General features: G+C 42.2%; 1 protein-coding gene across 4 annotated transcripts in view; it reads left to right on the top strand.

Annotated features, from left to right (window-relative positions):
- Positions 1–4,367, top strand: part of RNF145 (ring finger protein 145) — a 44,698-nt gene extending 40,331 nt beyond the window's left edge. For all 4 annotated transcript variants that reach the window (XM_070076387.1, XM_051844420.2, XM_051844419.2 and 1 more), the window contains exons 10-11: positions 162–518; positions 2,761–4,367. In XM_070076387.1, coding sequence (XP_069932488.1) covers positions 162–518; positions 2,761–3,126 — 723 coding nt within the window. In that variant the 3' untranslated portion in view covers positions 3,127–4,367. The remainder of the gene's footprint in view (positions 1–161; positions 519–2,760) is intronic.
- The last annotated feature ends 14,185 nt before the right edge of the window (positions 4,368–18,552 follow it).

Genomic DNA, 18,552 nt, shown 5'->3' with positions numbered 1-18,552 from the left:
TTTGAGTTTATCCCACATTTTAATTAATTAAATTGTTTTAATTGATTTAGATTTATTATAATTTTCCCCTGGATACTCCTTTAAATAAGGCATCCTAAAAATACCAGAGATTGGTTATTTTTTAAAGCCTATAAAAAAGTTTCTTATACTTTGTTTTTCAGGTTCTAGGAACACTTTTCATTTATGTCTTATTTATGGTTGAGGAGTTCAGAAAAGAGCCTGTGGAAAACATGGATGATGTCATCTACTATGTGAATGGCACTTACCGCCTGCTGGAGTTCCTGGTGGCCCTGTGTGTGGTGGCCTATGGAGTCTCAGAGACTGTCTTTGGAGAGTGGACTGTGATGGGCTCAATGATCATCTTCATCCATTCCTACTACAACGTGTGGCTTCGGGCCCAGCTGGGGTGGAAGAGCTTTCTTCTTCGCAGAGATGCTGTGAATAAGATTAAGTCATTGCCCATTGCTACAAAAGAGCAGCTTGAGAAGCACAACGATATCTGTGCCATCTGCTATCAGGTAACTTGCTTGGCCAGAGTCTGTCTGGGTGGGTCATACGGGTGGCTCTTAGGATCGTAGCACGTTAACCAAATTCAACTGAAATTTCCAGGCGGTATTATCTCTTGGGCTTAAAAAAGAAAAAGAAGAAAAAAAATGGGCCTCAAAAAGTATTGAAGTCCTGATAATATATTTCCATTTCATTTTCAAACTAAGTTTCAGTTTCATCTTTGAAGTTCTAATGTATTGTTGTTTTCAACATTATTGCTCACCATAAATAAAGGAAAAACAGGTCAGGTGTATTTTATATTTACTCCTGAATAAATACACATACACACACACATACATACCCCTTCAAATATATACTGTCAATCAGGAGTCAGCAACTTCTGAAAAGTGGTGTGCCAAGACTCTGACTCTTCTTCCTAGTATTTCTGGGGTGGGAAAGAAGTGTTTATGTGTTTAACCCAGGTGGAGAGAGTATGTGCCCATTGATGTGGGCACCCAAGAGAGATCCAGGCAATAGTCTGGGGGTATGGTGGAGGTTCCCATTGGTATACCATAGAAACTGACTGCTGCTTTCTTTGGCACATGTATGTACCATTAAGGGCTAATAATTGCCTTCTGCACAAAGTGAAGGAAGTTTTTAAATTATCTTGGAATTGAAACAGTGATGACTAGGTCTGGCTTTTAATCACCAGTCACTTACGCAAGAAGGGTAGTTGAGTGGTAGGTATTACTCCTGAACTGCCCTGTTGATAGTGTGGACAGAAATTACGGGCAACAACAGAAACGAGTTTCCATTGAAAAACTCTTTTAAGGAGTATGGAATGATAGACCATAGTGCCAGTGAGCATACAGGAAATGTTCCTCCTCCAGGGCTACTTTTATAGTTTATATGGAGAATGTATGTATCCGTGTGTGCTTAAAACTATCTAGAATTTTTTCTAATAGGAAAATGTAGCTGCTACTTTTTAATTGTAATTAGAACTTACTTTTGGACAATAGCAAAAACAGTTTTCCATGTTGCTTTTGTATTTGAGAGGACTAAGCAGTAGTGGAACCTCTTCTTACCCAATCAGCTAGTCATTCTCTCAGCTCTGTTCACTAGTTAAGTGAAGTCTCGCTCTTTCATGCTTGGTAGCCTCATTGTACTCTGGACAAAGCACATCAGAAACAGATTCAGCCATACCATGTCTTAAATACCCCAACTCTTGGGATGCAAGAATCCTCTTTTTGTAATGCCTGTTGTCACATCACTTTTCGAGGTGCTGGAACTACCTGCTGCTGTCACATGGAAAATGAGAAAACTGCTTAGCTTCACAGCTGGCTGCTTTTCCTTGGATGGCTTTCTGCTTACAAGTTGACTCCTGGGTGTTACCAGTTTTTGGCAAGGAATTCCTGGGATAGCCACATCTCTGTATTATGGGACTTTAGACAAAATTAATGGTTGATTCACAAAATGTGTGTACTTAACAGTTTTAATATAATGTCCTCAGGCTTCTCTCCCCATATATATCTTTTGCAAGGAACATTAATGCCAAATATATCACTCCTTCTTCTGGTTGTTAGCAAACTTGAGGGCCTTAAAGTCACAAGGGTGGCTTGTTCTCACTATGTGTTTGTGAGTCCCATCTTAAGATATCCCAGTTCGGTAGCAAGAGGCCCTAGAGTATGCATTGTTAATTGGTTTTGATACAACATGAGAAACCCTGGTTATGCAGACCACATCTTGACAACTGGGTGTACACATTATTGGCCCTAATGAAGTTGCCACTTCCTTGCCAATACCCTGGTGTTATGTGGCTGATTTTGTCTCCTTACAAATAATTTATCATGAAATAATCTGTTCAGTTGTGTTGAAGCATAACTGTGAAAGTCCAGTCTTCCTCTGATTTTCTGAGATTCTAATTACACTCGTATCATAACCAATGGAGACCCAGTAATCATCCTACTGCAGTTGTGTGACCTTTGCAATTCATACTAAGGCAAAAACAAACCAAAAAAACACCCCAGTTATATTGATAGTTTCTTCCTCATTTTTTTTTTGTTATTTTTTAAGCACTTCATGGTTCTTGTATTATTTATTTAAGTGAGTCTTTGGTGGTAATTAACAGGATTATTACTGAAACATAAAATAAATTTTATTCTGAGAATTGTGTCATATATCCTATTATGGGGAGGGGGATGTTGAAGCCAGAACTTTCGGGGAGTGACTTCAAAGATGTAGATTTATGAGGAATCCTTCTTTTCTCTCTCTTAGGACATGAAGTCTGCTGTAATCACACCTTGCAGTCATTTCTTCCATGCAGGCTGTCTAAAGAAATGGCTCTATGTCCAGGAGACCTGCCCCCTGTGCCACTGCCACCTCAAAAACTCTACCCAGCTTCCAGGATTAGGAACTGAGCCGGTTCCACAGCCTCACACTGGAGCTGAGCAGAACGCTGTGCTTCATGGAGGCGCTGCACCCCCAGACCAAGAGCATCCTGCAGGGACCACAGCACAGGAAGGCTCTAGGGGCACTAATGAATGTGTTGCCGAAAAATCATGTAGCCACGAAGGGGCCGTCAACCCCAAAGAATCTCCTGGGAGTGCAAAAGATGAAGCACATCCCACGGAGTCCACCTAGAGGTGGAAGCAGGAATGGCACTTTGCTGCTGTGGAGTAGGAGTGAATTTAAGGTGGAGTTCATGCTTGGTGTTGGAATGAATGTATAAGATGATTGGGCAGGAAACTGCCATTCCAAGCATCTAATCCAGGAAATACTCTCAGCGGAAACCACCTGCTTTCATCCCCTTGACAATTGGAGGAATTTTGCAATGTATGCTAATCAAAATGTATTTATATATTCTATGCTGATGTTTTGTAGAGGTTTGCCAAGAAAATCCAACCTCAACTCCAGAACTGCCCCTGATCTGTGAGGGGTAAATAAAACCAAATGTGTGTGTTTGAAGGGGGCAAAGGAAGAAGATAACAAGCTTAAGGACAGCATGGAAAGAAGCAGGTGGAAGTGGAGCTTTCACTTTGTGTGGGACAGGATCATTCTTGTTACAGAGTATGAGTTGTAACCTCCCCATCCCCTCTCCCTTCTGTTCGTTGGAACTCAGTCAGGTGATGATTGAGTTTTGTACAGCACTGAAATGAAATCAAAGATGTAGAAGCATTGATTGTACTCAAAGATGGAAGCACACTCATCCTTGGCATGTGCTTCAGGGGAGGGGCGGGTGGGCACTGGGGCCCTGCGGGTGCATTCTTGTCATCTGAGACTCTGGAACTTTATGATAGAGTTTCCAATATTGTGATGTATATGAAACTTTTGTTAATATGTTGTATACTTTGTTGGCTGCGTGACGTAAACTAAAACTCTAATGAACACTTTGGAGTCCGCTTTAGTAAAGGAGACCAAAGTGGGAAGGGCTTTAGGGCACTGATAAAGGCCCTGGGTGTACTTTTCAATTCTGTGTAATGTTTAATTCTTGCAACTGAATCAAAACAGTGTTAAATTATGGCAACATTTGCACTTTGGGAATGAGTACTTAACTGTATGATCACACTTTGCAAATGCCACTTTTAAAGCTGTTAATAGACTTTGCACCTTTTCTTTGACAAGGAAATGTCATATTTAAATTTTTACATTCATCATGGCTACAGTAGAACTGGGGAGGGGGGAATGTAATTTTTTATGGGAATTTTGATATGAAAAGAAACTAGTCATTTATTTATACAATAGGCTTGGCTCATAAAGTGTTTTTCAGATTTGGTATTCCTAATGTGGAATGTGACTGTATTTTATTTTTAGTAGCAAATATGGATGTAGACTGACAGACATAGCTGAATGTCTTAATAAATTTACATTTGGAGATAACTGCACCCTGTGCTTATGACTCACTGTTACAGTAAGAGGTTTTGTTGAGATTCTGTTCTTATGAGGTTCTGGTTTTATCTGGCTGGACTTCTAAGCTTGTGTTGATCCCTGTCATAAATGCCCTGCAGATGGCAAAAACCTTTTGTTGGGAAGGGCCACTTCTTGGGAGTCTTCTACTCCAGGGGTATAAAAAGCCTTGTTCTGCCTCAAAAGCAGGTCTGGCCCTACTTCAGACCTAAATTGCCCTCGGGGGTAGTAGGTGGGGTACCTGAGAATGTGCATTTCAGAGCTACCCAGGTTATTCTCTCTAGATAGCCTGGCACCTGTACAATACTGCGTTTAGAAAAGTGTCCATACTAAAATTAATTTCTCCCCAGGTACAGCTGGAAGTTTCTCACCTTCCTTTCAGTGATCCATGTTAGGCAGAAAACGAAGCTGATGGCTCCCTCTAGAGGTAACAAGCCGCCTAGCCAGAGACCTGGTACTAAGGACCTGAGATGTCAAACAATGATTTCCAGTGTTTGTGGAAAAGGGCATGTTTAAGTATTAACCATTTTGGCACCCTGTTTGAGGAATAAAATTAAAGGGGAAGTTGTCAATGGCAAGGTCAACTTGGTTGTCCTTAACACTGAGTACCTTTAGGGGATTCTATTAGCTTTTTGTTTCTGCAATGAAATGCCTAAGGCAAGCTACTAATGAAAGAGGTTTATTTTCACTCTTGTTTGGAGGTTCACAGTCCCAGACTGGGCAGACCCATTAATTCTACCTTCTGAAGGGTGGCAGTAGCAGAACATGTGCAGAGGAAGGAAAACCCAGCAAGCTGGAAGCAGAGAGGGCAGGTAGACCTGATGCAGGCTTACAGGATGAGCCCGCTCTTGTGAACTGCCTTCCCAGGCCGTAGCACAGTGATTTAAGGACCTCCCAGTAGGCCCACTTGCCAAATGCCACAGTCAAATGAAGCCTCCACACTTCCAGGACCATTGATTTAAGATGTTGGGCATTGAGCCCTGTTCACATGAAAGCAGAAATCTTTTTTAGGTTTCTGACTGAAGAATTCTCTCTCAGGTAAGTGATTAAGGAAAGTACTCTAGTATTTTAATAAAAGTAGAGACTTTGCTTTAGGAACAGGTTCAAATTACACTTTTTACTTCCTGGTAGTAAGTAGACCCTATCTCTACAGACGGAGTCAGATGAGCTGTTAACAGTCTGTTCTGACTGTGTACTTTCCCGCTTCAGTCTTGTTGGCCATACAATATGGTGATACAAACCCTCAGTGGCTTTTTTTTCCTGGAGATTATTTTGAAAGGCGGTGACGAGACAGAAATCTTCAATCTGCTAGTTCACTCCCCAAATTCCTGCAACAGCCAGGGCTGCACCAAGTCGAAACCAGGAGCCAGGTCTCCTACATAGGTGGCAAAAACCCCAGTACTTAGACCATTATTTGCTGCCTTCTTGCATTAGCAAGAAGCTGGATTGAAAGTGGAGCAGCTGGGACTCGAACCAGAAGCCCTGACGAGATGCAGGTGTCCCAGGCAGCAGCTTAATATGCTGTGTCACAATGCGCATCCCTTCTGTGGCCTTCAACTAGAAGGGTTTTTGTCGCATACACACCCTCTACACCAGTGTTTATTTGCCAGTTGACAGATTCTCAATTTGCTTTAGATGCCCAGAGATGTAGACTGCCGAAACAGCCTCTCTTGGACCTTTCTCATGGTTATACCAGAGGGAATTAGTGCTGTCCTTGACCTGATAGTGGTAGCCCTGGATAACACTATCTGGATTTCCAGTTCCATTTGCCAGTCAATGTTGTAATAGTCTTAAGCTCATGGCAGACTTTTTGAGTAAAGAAGAATATGTGAAGTTTGGCCACCTTATTTGTACTAATGAAGAGAAAACAGAAAATTAGATTCAAATCCTCTTCTATTATGCATGATCAAATTAAGGGAGAAAATAACCAAATCCCCTGAGAGTCCTTTTTGGGCCACTTTTCCTGTCCATTTAATGGTTCCCATCATTTTCCAGATAGTGCATACTTGTTTTCACTCACGATCACTATTCTCTTAAAAACCAGGGGCAGGCATGTGGCAGAGTAGATAAGATGTCACTTGTGATGGCCACATCCCATGTCAGAGTGGCTGGGTTGGAATCCCAGCTCCACTCCCAATGCCAGCTTCCTGCTAATGCACAACCTGGGAGGCAGCAAGTGATGGCCTGAGTGTTTGAGTGCCTTCCTCCCACAATAGAGACAGATTGAGTTCCAAGCCCCAGGCTTTGGCCTGGCCCATCCTCAGCTTTTGCAGGTTTTTAAGGCGTGAACCAACAGGTGGAAGATTTTCTCCTCCTTTCTTTCTATCAAAAATTTTTTTTTAAAAAACTGTTTGCCACTTTAGGATTTTTGATACTAAACAGTGCTAAAAACTCTTCATCTTAACATTTTTCCAGTTTGTAATGCCATTTGCTTTATAAAACTGTTTTAGTGAACTATGCCATGCTATTTGCACAATTTTCATGTGTCTCTGCATGTCTAATTCTCAACATTGTATGGAATGTGTGGCTCCCTCAGTATTTGGGTGTTTCATTTTGTGTGTGTGTGTGTGTGTTAAGGTTTTAATTTATTTGGGAAGTAGAGATGGAAGATCACTTTCTCTACCTCTCTCCCTAACTCTGCCTTTCAAATAAATAATAAATCTTAAAAAAATAATTTCTCTAATCTTAGAATCATAGTAATTTGTAATTAGTAATTACAGACTTTTAATTTTTTACAAATATACTTCAGAAGGCTTTTGTTCTACTTTTTTTCAACGCTGCTTATTATTTGGAATGCAAAACATTTGTAAAGAATAAATCACCCACAATTTCACCTTGAGAATTGGTCTTTGCAAGTTACTTTTATTTTATTTATTTTTTGTAGCATTTTAAAAAAAATTATTTCCATTGTATTTGAAAAACAGACAACACACACACACAAGAGTCTTCCATCTCTTGGTTACTCCCCAGATGCCCAGCTGTGGGTCTGGGCCAGGCTGAAGCCAGGAGGAAGCAACTCAATCCAGGTTTCCTGTGTGAGTGGTAGAAACCCCAACTACTTTAGCCATCCACCTGATGACCCCAAGGATGCACATTAGCAGGAGGCTGGATTGGAAGTGGAGGAGGCAGGAATTGAACCAGGCACTCTAGTATGGCATGTGGGCATCCAAAGTGGTGACTTAACCACTGAGCCAAAGGCCCATCCCAAATATTTTCTTTCTTTGAAGGCAGGGGAGTGGGGAAAGAGAAAAAGAACTCACATTGCTGGTTAAGTGCCTAAATACCTGCAACAGCTGGGAACTAGGCCAGGAGTGGGCTAGACTAAAACTGGAAGCCGGGAATTCAATCCAGGTCTCTTATGTGAGTGGCAGGGATCCAATCAATTGAACCATCACCACTGCCTCCCAGAGTCTGCTTTAGCAGGAATGTAGAGCCAGGAATTCAGCTCAAGCACTCCAGTATGGCGCATGTGTGTCTTAACTGCTAGGCTAAATGTTTGCCCCTTTTATTTTCTATTTTTAATTTAATTAATTATGTTTGTAAGACAGAGGTGGAGAAGGGGAAGATCTCCCAGCTGCTGATTCATTCCTCAGACACCTGCAACAGCTGGAAGTAAGCCAGGCCAGTGCCGGGAACCAGGAGCTCAATTGAGTTTGCCATGTGGGTGGCAGGTGCCCAACTACTTGAGCCATCACTGATGCCGCTGAGGATCGAACTCAGGCACTCCCATGTGGAATGGGTCCCAAGTGGCGTCTTAACTGCTGCACCAAAAGTCCTCTTCCCTTTAGTTTCCTATTGGATGATAACGGAACTCTCCCGACTGACAGACACACCTATTCACCTATGCAGAGGTCATTTTCGTGTCTCTCTCTAAATGCTTCTAAACAATTTTGCAATTCACCAGTTAAGGCACACCTGTTTCTCTGGAAATAGAGAATGGGACAGTTTTTAGAAATTTAGTCCACCTCATTTTAGAGGTAGGACTTGCTTAGAAAATAATCAAATACTAGGAACAGCTTATAGAACTAGTTATCCTTATGGCTGTGTAGAAAGATGCTGTATTTCTCTCCTCCAGTGCATTCTGCATTTGGTTGCCCTGTGTGGACAAGTTTTAGTCAAAGTGGGATATTTCTAGTGAAGACTGAACAAACCCTGCTCTAAACCACATGCTGAGAGTTCTGTTCCTCTTCTTTGCCCTTAACACTGTTGTTGGTACCCTTTTTCTAACCCATTAAAAAAAAGATTTATATTATTTATTTGAAAGACAGTGTTAGAGATAACAGAGGAAGAGATCTTCCATCCATTGGTTTACTCCTCAAATAGCTGCAATGGCTAGGGCTGGCCCATACAACAGCCAGGAGCCAGGAGCTTCAGCAGGTCTCCCACACAGGTGCAGGGACCCAAGGACTAGAGTCATCTCCTGTTTTGCCAGGTGCACTGGCAGGGAGCTGGATTGGAAGTGAAGCAACCAGAACTCAAACCAGTGCTCAAAACCTACTACACCACAACACCAGCACACACTACCCCCCCCCCCCCATTTCTTATGAATGCTTGGCCCTTTTGCTTCTATTGTTAATAGAAATTGCTTTTCTATTGTTTTTTATATATTTTAAGAGTGGATGGCTTCTGTCTAGTTGGAAATAATGTCCATGAAAGTAGAAGAAATTCTGAGCCAATTCTAGATGGAAAATGCTCTTACTCCCCTGTCGCTCCCCGTCTTCGTGGAGGAACGACACTAAGCCCTGCCTAGGCTTCATATCCGAGTCACGGCACCATTATGTCGCTCCCCCTCTTCGTGGAGGAACGACACAGGACCCTGCGCTGTTCTTTTGTCTGCTCGGCCCTCCCCGGGTTTGCTGCTGGTTCTTCCTGGGTTGGCTGCTGTCCCTTCCACCTCCGTGGAAGGGCAGTTCCCCCTGCCACATTCCCCACTTCCGCAGGGGAGCGGCACACCGCCGGCCGGCTCTCTCTCGGGGGCTGCACAGGTGTTCCCTTAGGTGTTCCCCTTAGATGTTCCCTGGTGCATGCCGTCTCTCTCCTCCTTTATAGTCCTCCTCTGCCAATCCCAACTCGGCTGCCCACACGCTGAGTACGCTGCTCTCCTCCAATCAGGAGCAGGTCCTGCTGTTTATTGGTTGAACTGGAGGCAGCTGGGTAGAAGCTGTTTTCTCCTCTCCCAGCGCCATATTGTGGGAGAGCAGATGCATAGAATAAGTCTTAATTCGAGTAACTTAGTCTAGTCCGGGTTGCTCCCCACACTCCCCAAATGACGACTTGCCAAACTGAAACGATCCCTCTGAGTGGCATCAGGCCTGCTGATTTCCTTTGACAATCTTTTATCAGTGCCCTTGGAGTTAGGGAAACAGGCAGCATAAAGAGAGTAAAAGCCTGGACTAACGGCAAGCGCTTTGGGCTATGGTTCTCACCACTTCTCTGTCGTCTTTGGCCAGCCTTTGTTGTTCTGGGCTTCAGCTTCATCTGACACAATTATCTCCAAATCATCCTTCTGTTTGCACATCTGTATTTTTCACCTTTGCTACTGACTGGGTAATGAGCTTCCTATGTGTTTCGCTGGCCTGTGCCAAATATTAAACTTAGTTAAGGTTTGGTTCAGTACTGTATTCCCATTGTCTGACATGGGACAGGAGCTCTCTATCTACTGAGTGAGCAAATGAATTTAGCAGGTATCTGCTCATATAAACCTCATAGTTTTAAAATGGTAGAGAGTGCTGCTCTTTCTGGAGGCAGAGAGCATGGTTACTGCCTGCCAAGTGGATGAAGTCATTTTTGCGAGTTGTTTTTGTCTACTCAATTCAGAAAGTTTCACAAACAGAAATTACAAAGTTGGTGCCTTTGGTGAAATCTAGGCTGTTTAATTTTTTTTTAATTTTATTTGAGGCACACAAATTTCATGTATTTTACATATATATAGATTTAGGAACTTACTGATAATTCTCACTCTACCCTCCCTCCTGCCCATGCTCCCACTCTTCTTGTGGGCTGTTGAGTTTTATTTTAATTGTTGTTTGGCCTAAGTGGTGCATTTAAAATGCCGTTTTTAAACATATTTGAACTGGGGGCCGGTGTGTGGCATAGCAGGTTAAGCTGCCACTTGCAATGCTGACATCCCATGTGGGAGCCAGTTTGTCCTGGCTGCTCCACTTCTGATCCAGTTCCCTGCTAATGGCCTGGGTAAAGCAGCCAAAGTTGGCCCAAGTGTTTGAGACCCTGCCACCCACATAGAAGACCTAGAAGAAGCTCCTAGCTCCTGGCTTCAGCCTGGTTAAGTCCTGGCTATTGCAGCCAGCTGGGGAGTGAACAAGCAGATGGAAGACCTCTGTCTCTGTCTCTCCTTCTCTCTCTGTAATTCTTTTACATAAATAAATATTAAAAGCAAAAATGAAAAATTTCATATTAGTTGCCTATAGTTAGGAATTGCAAGGTTATCTATTGTACAAACTTGATTACTACCTTCTGCATGAAATGGGAAGAACTGACTGCTTGGGCTTTTCCCTCTTGCTTCTAGCAATTGGCATAAGCTGAGATGTGCTAGTTCACCCCAGTGCCCCTCCCCACCACCACCTGCTCCAGAAAATTAGATTGTTGCCATCAAATACTTTATTCACATGGAAAATGCTTTAAGTGACCACTAGGCAAGTTTGGCATCTCCTTTTATCATAATTCTGTACTGATAAAAGTGAAAAAAATGTAAGATATGAAAAACCAGGAGCAAGGTATACAAATTTGATATTTGTGAAAATATAGAATCTGTGTATCTTCACTTCTGTTTCATGGCAGTAAAACGGTAAAAAAAAAAAAAACAGTAAAACAGTGGCAAAGAGTTTCATATAAATATAGAAGAGATCTTTAAAAAGTACTTAGAAAATATGTTTTATGGAAAAACTGCATGGATTTCAAAATTTTTTGCACTAAACTAAACTTAGATTTTTTTTTTAAAGTTTATTTATTTATTCAAGAGGTCAAGAGACAGAGAGAGGGACCTCCCAGTCACTGGTTCACTGTCCAAATGCCTGCAATGGCTGGGGCTGAGCTGGAGTCAAAGCTGGGAACCAGGAATACAATCTAGGTCTCTTACATGGGTGGCAGGAACCTAATAACCTGAGGTATCACTGTTGCCTCCAGGGACTGCATTCACAAGAAGCTGGAGCCAAGAGCAGGAGGTAGGAGTAGAACCCAGGGACTCCAACCTGGGACATGAGTGTCTTAACCACTAGGCCAAATGTCCTCCCAACTCATGTTTTCATTTCCATTTTTCTACTAACTTATTGAAGTAGCCTCATATTTTCAAAATGGGCCTACATGTGAATGTTTCGCTCTATATCACCAAGTCAGACCATGACCTGTCTCAATCTCTGGTGGGCATTGGAAGCAGGTTTGGAAACACAAAAATATACATGCCTGGGGTCAACTCCATAGATTCTGATTGAGTAGATTTGGGGTGGAGCCTGAGCACCTGTTTGTTTTCTTTTTATAAATTTTTTAGACGATTCTGATCATAGGGAAAAATGAGAATCTTTGGTTTAGAGCAAAAGTTTTATTTCAGTGAGGGGGGTCCCTTTTTCTTGGAACTACTCTTTTATAGAAGAACATTCTTAGAAAAGAAACGTGTACAAGGAGGACGTTTGTCTCTGTAGAACTTCTGCGGCTACAGATTTTGGCAAATATTACAGCAAGCACCTGATCAATGTGTAATGTAGGTGCAGATGTGAGATCTGCTTAGTCTACCAGCCACTTAGATTGACCCAGCAAAATCTGAAACTATATTTGAAGGCTAAAAGAGGTCCAGGTCCCCCCTCCCCCAGGCAGATAGTATTAACGATCTATAGAAGTTTGGAAGTAAACTTGCATTCAGACACCTGCATCTTTAGTACCGTTTTACAAGAGGCCAGTCAACAGCCTTTGCAAAGTCACAATTGATGGCAAGGCATGAAAGAGTGCTCAGATCTGAATTCCAGTCCAGTTCTCTTTCTATTGCACCTTGTCATCTTAAAAAAGATTGGAGGGGCAGACGTTCAGGTGCCCTATACCACTCCCTGTGATACCAGCATCCCATATCCCAGCGCTGATTCAAGTCAGCTGCTCTGCCTCTGATCCAGCTTTCTGCTAATGCGCCCGGGAAGGCAGCAGATGATGGCCCAAGTATCTGGGATCCTACCACCCACGTGATATACCTGGATGGAATTCCTGGCTCCTGGCTTGAGCCTGCCTTTGCCTCAGATCAGCCTCTTGTTTCCATTTGGAGAGTGAGCCAGCAGATGGAAAATTCTTCTTCCTTCCTTCCTCCCTCCCTTCCCTCCCCCTCCCCCTCGCTTTTTTTGTTTCTTTTCTTTTTTCTTTCTTTTTTTTCACTCTTTCTCTCATTCTGCCTTTCAGATAAATAAATCTTTTTTAAAAAAGAAAGATCCCAATGTCTATGTTCCTTATGTTGCATTCCAAAGGATGGTTTTATTAAACTTCAAAGTGTTGCATATTAGCTTGGGTGAAAAGACAAAACAGTGAGAATTTCTCGGATATCATAGTGTTTAAAATTAACAATTTGAGATAAAAATTTTGCAAATTGTACAAAAAGGGAAAACAACCAATAAATCAAAGTTGGGATGTAGAATGAACCTTGATATATGGAAGTTAGAAGGTGCTGGCTGTAAGGTATCCTTGTAGCATTTAAGAGGAAAATATTCTCTGGGTATTAGAGCCACAAAACTGGGCAGACCACAGACTCAGATTTTTGTAGGAACAGCTGGGAAGTGTTTGAGACAGAGGTGTCAAGCCTTGGTTTAGAGAATTCTAAAATATAAAACTGCTTCCTTCTCAGGGTTAGTTTTAAATCATTCTAAGAGGCACACATGAGATGTAAACATTATAAATTCCCATTATCTCTCCAGTTGCTTCATAAATCTTCGCCAAAGCTCTTAGTTTTCCTTAATTACCCTGGAACTCCTCCCCTCTCCCTAAAAATGAAGCCCAGCTGAAATTTTAAGGGGACAGAGTTATTTTTGTTATTATGAGGTATATCGTGCAGCTCAAATGGAAGTGAACTTGCAAGATGGGATCCTCTGTTTGTATTTTGTGCTGGTGAACGGTGGGGGGTGGGGGTGGGGGGGGGAGGATTGACATCTAAAAGGCTGTGTGTATTAGGAAGGATGTTGACAACCGACGGAAGCCAATTAACTGAGTTAATTTGTATCATAACATTTAAAACTTTCAATCTGTATTTTGCAGGCCCACAGCCTGCCTCTGCATCATTGCCATTTATCTTTTTTTATGGATTTAATTTTTTATGGTTTCTTGCACAGTTAAGGAGAAAGCAAGCAAATCACAGCTGAAGAAATGATACCTAGGGAAGGAATTTGGCGTGGGCGTTTAGCATAGCAGTTAATATGCCAGTGGGGACACCTGTGACTCACATCAGAGTGCCTGGGTTTGAATCTCGGCTCTCACTCCTGACTGCAACTTCTGCCAGTGCAGACACAGGGAGGCAGCAGGTGACTACTGACTCCCGCCTTCAACCACACTCCCCACCCCTGGACCTTGCAGGCAGTTGGAGAGTAAGCCAGGAGAACTCTCTCTCTCTCTCTCTTTCTGGTTCTCAAATGATCAACATTGAATATTACACAGCATAGACACATATTTCTTAAGTCACAAACACAAATGCAAATGAACATTTTATGTGGTCCAAGGCATTAGCATATTCAGATTACAACCTAGTTTGAAGACACAGGTGGATGAAATTCAGTGAACTCAGCTGCAGTGAGACACATTCAGAATCCAACATGGAACGACTCCACCTCTGAGGGCTTCCCACCAACCATCCCACAGCCTGGGGGGAGGAGTCAGTGTGCACCTGGTCTCTCTCAAGGAGTCACCCTAGCCTCCTAGTCTCTACTCTCAGGTATTTATATCACTAAATAAAGTCAGAGAGCTGGAGGGCAGTTTTCCCTTCTTTTGCTCCTAAGGCTTGAATCAGACTGGCAAACTTGGTTTGTTTTGTTTAGAGTGTGTTTTTAAAAAAATTTAAAACTGGGAGATTTCACTTTGAAAAACATGGATTGTTGGCCTCTCAGAAAAAATAAGGAGGTCCAAGGCCATGTGCAGTGCAATATACAGCAGGAGCTCAGGGGCTTCTGCCCCTTAAATGGGGATGCACTTCCTCTCAGTTCACCCGGCCTTACCTAGGCCCTGTTATGTTACATGTGATGCTGTAGCACACAAACCAAGGAATTAGGGCATTTTGACAGTTGCTTTTTGCTTCTCTTTTGCTGGTAATGACTACATATGCAGAATAATCTCCTACTGTGGTTTGCCACTTGCTGGGACTAGCTACTATCAAGGAACCATGGATCGCACACACACTTTTCAGGTTTATTATCCCTACTTTTCTATTTACTTTTTCAGATCCTGTCTACTTCTTTCTCTTTTTGTACCTTCCTGACGAAATAGGGTTATTGGTGTTCTCAAAACTAAGCAAAACCCTCAAAGCTTGCAGTATATCAAGTTCTAGAATTCGAATACCCACAGGAATCAGGTGGGTAATGCCAGCCAGCTGGCCGAGGGCCACAGGGACCTGAAGAGCACATGCTTTGCCTGCAGGGGGCAGCCTGCCAGCTACTGTCTAGCTCAATAGGGCATTTTGCAATGATGAAAATGTTCTGTGTGTGCTCTGTCCAATAGGCTAAATGTTATCTATATATGGCCTTTGAGCTCTTGGAATGTGGCTAGTGGGACTGAGAACATGAATTTTACATTATAGGTAAGTAGAGTTTTTTCTTTTAAATGATTTGAAAACCAGTGTGTGTGTGTGAGAGAGAAAGAGAGAGAGAAAGAGAGAGAAAGAGAGAGAAAGAAGGAAGGAAGGAAGGAAGGGAGGGAGGGAGGAAGGAAGGAAGGAAGGAAGGAAGGAAGGAAGGAAGGAAGGAAGGAAGGAAAGAAAGAAAGAAAGAAAGAAAGAAAGAAAGAAAGAAAGAAAGAAAGAAAGAAAGAAAGAGGAAGAGAAAGAAAAAGAGAGAAAAAGAATTCTTCCATCTTTGCTGATTCACAACCCAAATGCATGCATCAGCCAAGTTTGGGCCAGTCTGAAGCCAGGATCCAGGAACCCATCCAGGTTTCCCACTTGGCTGATAAAGACCTGAGTACTTGACCCATTATTCGATGCCTTTCCAGTGCATTGGCAGGGAGCTGGATTGGATGTGGGAGAGCCAGGATGTGTACTGGCACTCTGATATGGGATGCAGGTGTCCCAAATGCCAAATTAACCTGCTGCACCACAATGCCCACCACTTGACTTGCCTTTAAGTTCATTTGCCTTGAACTTCATGAGCTACCATTGTAGCTGGAGCTCTAAAGAAGTTTTATGTGTCTGCTTTGTCAAGATAGCTACTCATCATATTGCTGTTTACATTTAAATAAAATTTTTAAGATTGAAAACTTGGTTTATCCATCCCATTAGTCTCATTTCAAGCACTGGGAAGTCACAGTGGCTCATGACAATCATAGTGACCCTTGCAGACAAAGAACCTGTCCACCATTGCAGAAAAGTCTACTGGACAGAGTTAGGGCTTAGTGGAGGCAATGAAGGGAAGATGGTGAGGAGGAGGCCTGTTGAGAGGAGAGGAGAGAGAGAGTCAGGGACCAGGCCATGAGATCACAGAGCGATAGGCATCCCATTGGACTTCGTGCTCAATAGTTGCCTTTTGGGTGGCTTGTGCTACTGTTGGTGGAAAATGAATGGAAGAGGTGAAGAGTGGGTGCCAGAGGCCAGTTCTGAGACTGAGGCAGTCCAGGAACAAGATGAGAATGTGCAGGCATGAGGCATTATTGGCGTAAGTGTCCCAGGTCATGAACAACACTCATCTCTTAGAGTGTCAGGTATAGAATTTTCACTACAAAAAGCCCTGATTCTGCAGGCGAGGGCACTGAGATTCACAGAGGTTAAGTTACAGCCCGTACAGCTTGTAAATCCCACAACTGGGAACATAATCTGTGCTATCTAATCCCAAGGCCTGAGATGTTTCTTATTTTTGTTTTGTCCGCACTCATGGGACACTCACCCTCTGCAAGGGAAAGCAGGAAACTGAGAGCATAGAGGAGGAAGAGCTCCAGACCTGGTGGAGAGGAGCAGGGCGATGCCGGGTGGGACAGCCTCTCTGAGCTGGGGGAGGGCCCGAGGCACAGTCCTGTGGGCTGAGGAGCAGGGATCCCAGTCCTGCTCAATGTCATGTCTGGGTGGTGCAATGTCAGCAACCCCACACCTGCCACTGGGTTCTGTTGCTTTTGTTTCCTGGTTTGAAGGCACAGGCAGCAATGTGCCTGTTAATCCATCAAGCATATGGGAGGGGAGTAGTCCATGGGGAGGCAACATAAGCCACCTGTTCACTGCTTTTGGCTGAAACCAATTCATCCCCCTTTGAATCAACTTCCCCTGGACCCAGCAAGTCACTCTCTCAGCTGTCTCATCACCAGCACTCTGCTCTTCTTTCCTTTCAAGATGGGGAAAATGATATTTCAGGGCAATTTTGTTGTTGTTGACTGTCAGGTCCAAATTAACAGTGATCAGAGCTGCTTGGTTGATAGCATTCAAAGCTAGGTCTTGCCCTTGATAGCCAGACTTCTGTACAGGATGGCATTCCACATGCAAGCTTTTGCAGAAATGTGTGCCTTTGAGGGAGGCTTCAGACGTCTGGGGAATTCTAACTCATAATTTATAATGGCTTTCCTTGAGTAGCAAGATAATTCCCTAATGAAAAGAGCTTTATCTCAAACTGTATGCATAAGTGAAAAAAATCCAAGTAGCTAAAACTTTGAGAATCTCAAGTCTCTGGCTGTGAATGTATTTTGCCTTTTTAATGTTTTCTTTTTTTGTTTTTAACAAAAAAATTACAATTTCTTAAAATATTATTTTCTCTTTCTTGGTACTTTTATTTTGATATAATTTAAAATTTACAGAAAATTTGCTGGAAATCCTAGGTTCCCTTCACCCAGAATCACTAATCGTTAGGGCTTTGCCACATTTGTTTATCTTTCTCAGCACACACACACACACACACACACACATTATTTTTGAACTAGTTGAGAATAAACTACAGATGTAAAGCCCTTTACACCAGAGTATTTGAGTGTGTATTTACATAGACATTTTCTCACATAACCACAGTAAAATGCTCAAAACAGAAACTGATGCAGTGTCATTAGTAAATCGATAGTATCAACTTCCATGGATTGTCCCAATAATGTCCTTTAGAGTTGTTGGCAACTCTCCCCTAACAGCCTGTGCAGAATCTGATGTGGGCTTTTGAACTACACTGAGTTGTCATAGCTTGATGGTTTGCTTAATCTGGATTAATCCTCCACACTTTTTGATTTTCATATTTATACTTTTGGAAAGAAATAATTTGTACATAGATTATCATAAATTAGTATATATAAATTTAGAAATAATGTGTAATATGTATTTATGCATATGTAATATATTATGTATAATATTGACTTTGTACTTTATGTCTAAATAGACTCATCAATTCTAATTTTACATATTATAGGTTGTGTAAGAATCTTTGAGTGTATCTTAATACATAAATACAAACATATATGAGATAATGGGCTATAGATCATGTAAAAATTTGAGTCCATACTAATGAAAAACTACAAATATAAATAAATACAAACATAGTGAAGGCTTCTCTTCCAGTAAAATGTTAAGTAATAGACACACAGAACTACATGATGATTAGAAAATTACCATCTTGCAATCATTATATTAATAACTGATTCAGGCAAGAATTATCAAGGAATCCTAAAACTAATGGATAATGGCCGGCGCTGTGACACAGAAGGTTAAGCCTCCGCCTGCAGTACGAGCAACTATATGGGCTCCAGTTCAAGTGTTCGAGTCCCGACTGCTCCATTTCCAATCCGGCTCCCTGCTAATGTATCTGGGAAAATAGTGTCTGAGAAAATATCTCCCTCTCCTCTTCCCCTTCCTTCTTCCCCTTTCCTGCTCTCCCTCTTTCTCTCCCCCTCCCCTTCCCGCTCCCTCTCCCTTTCAAATAAATAAATCTTTTTAAAAAGTGGATAAAATTTGGAAAAGAAAAAGTTGTTTATATAGTCTCCAAAGAGTTCTACACAGACCATTTATTAATTAGAAAGAGA

Source organism: Oryctolagus cuniculus, chromosome 6 (genome assembly GCF_964237555.1).
Source record: "Oryctolagus cuniculus chromosome 6, mOryCun1.1, whole genome shotgun sequence".
NCBI classification, from domain to species: domain Eukaryota; kingdom Metazoa; phylum Chordata; class Mammalia; order Lagomorpha; family Leporidae; genus Oryctolagus; species Oryctolagus cuniculus.
Note: the sequence above shows the minus strand (reverse complement) of the source record. Positions and strands in the feature narration are given on the sequence as shown.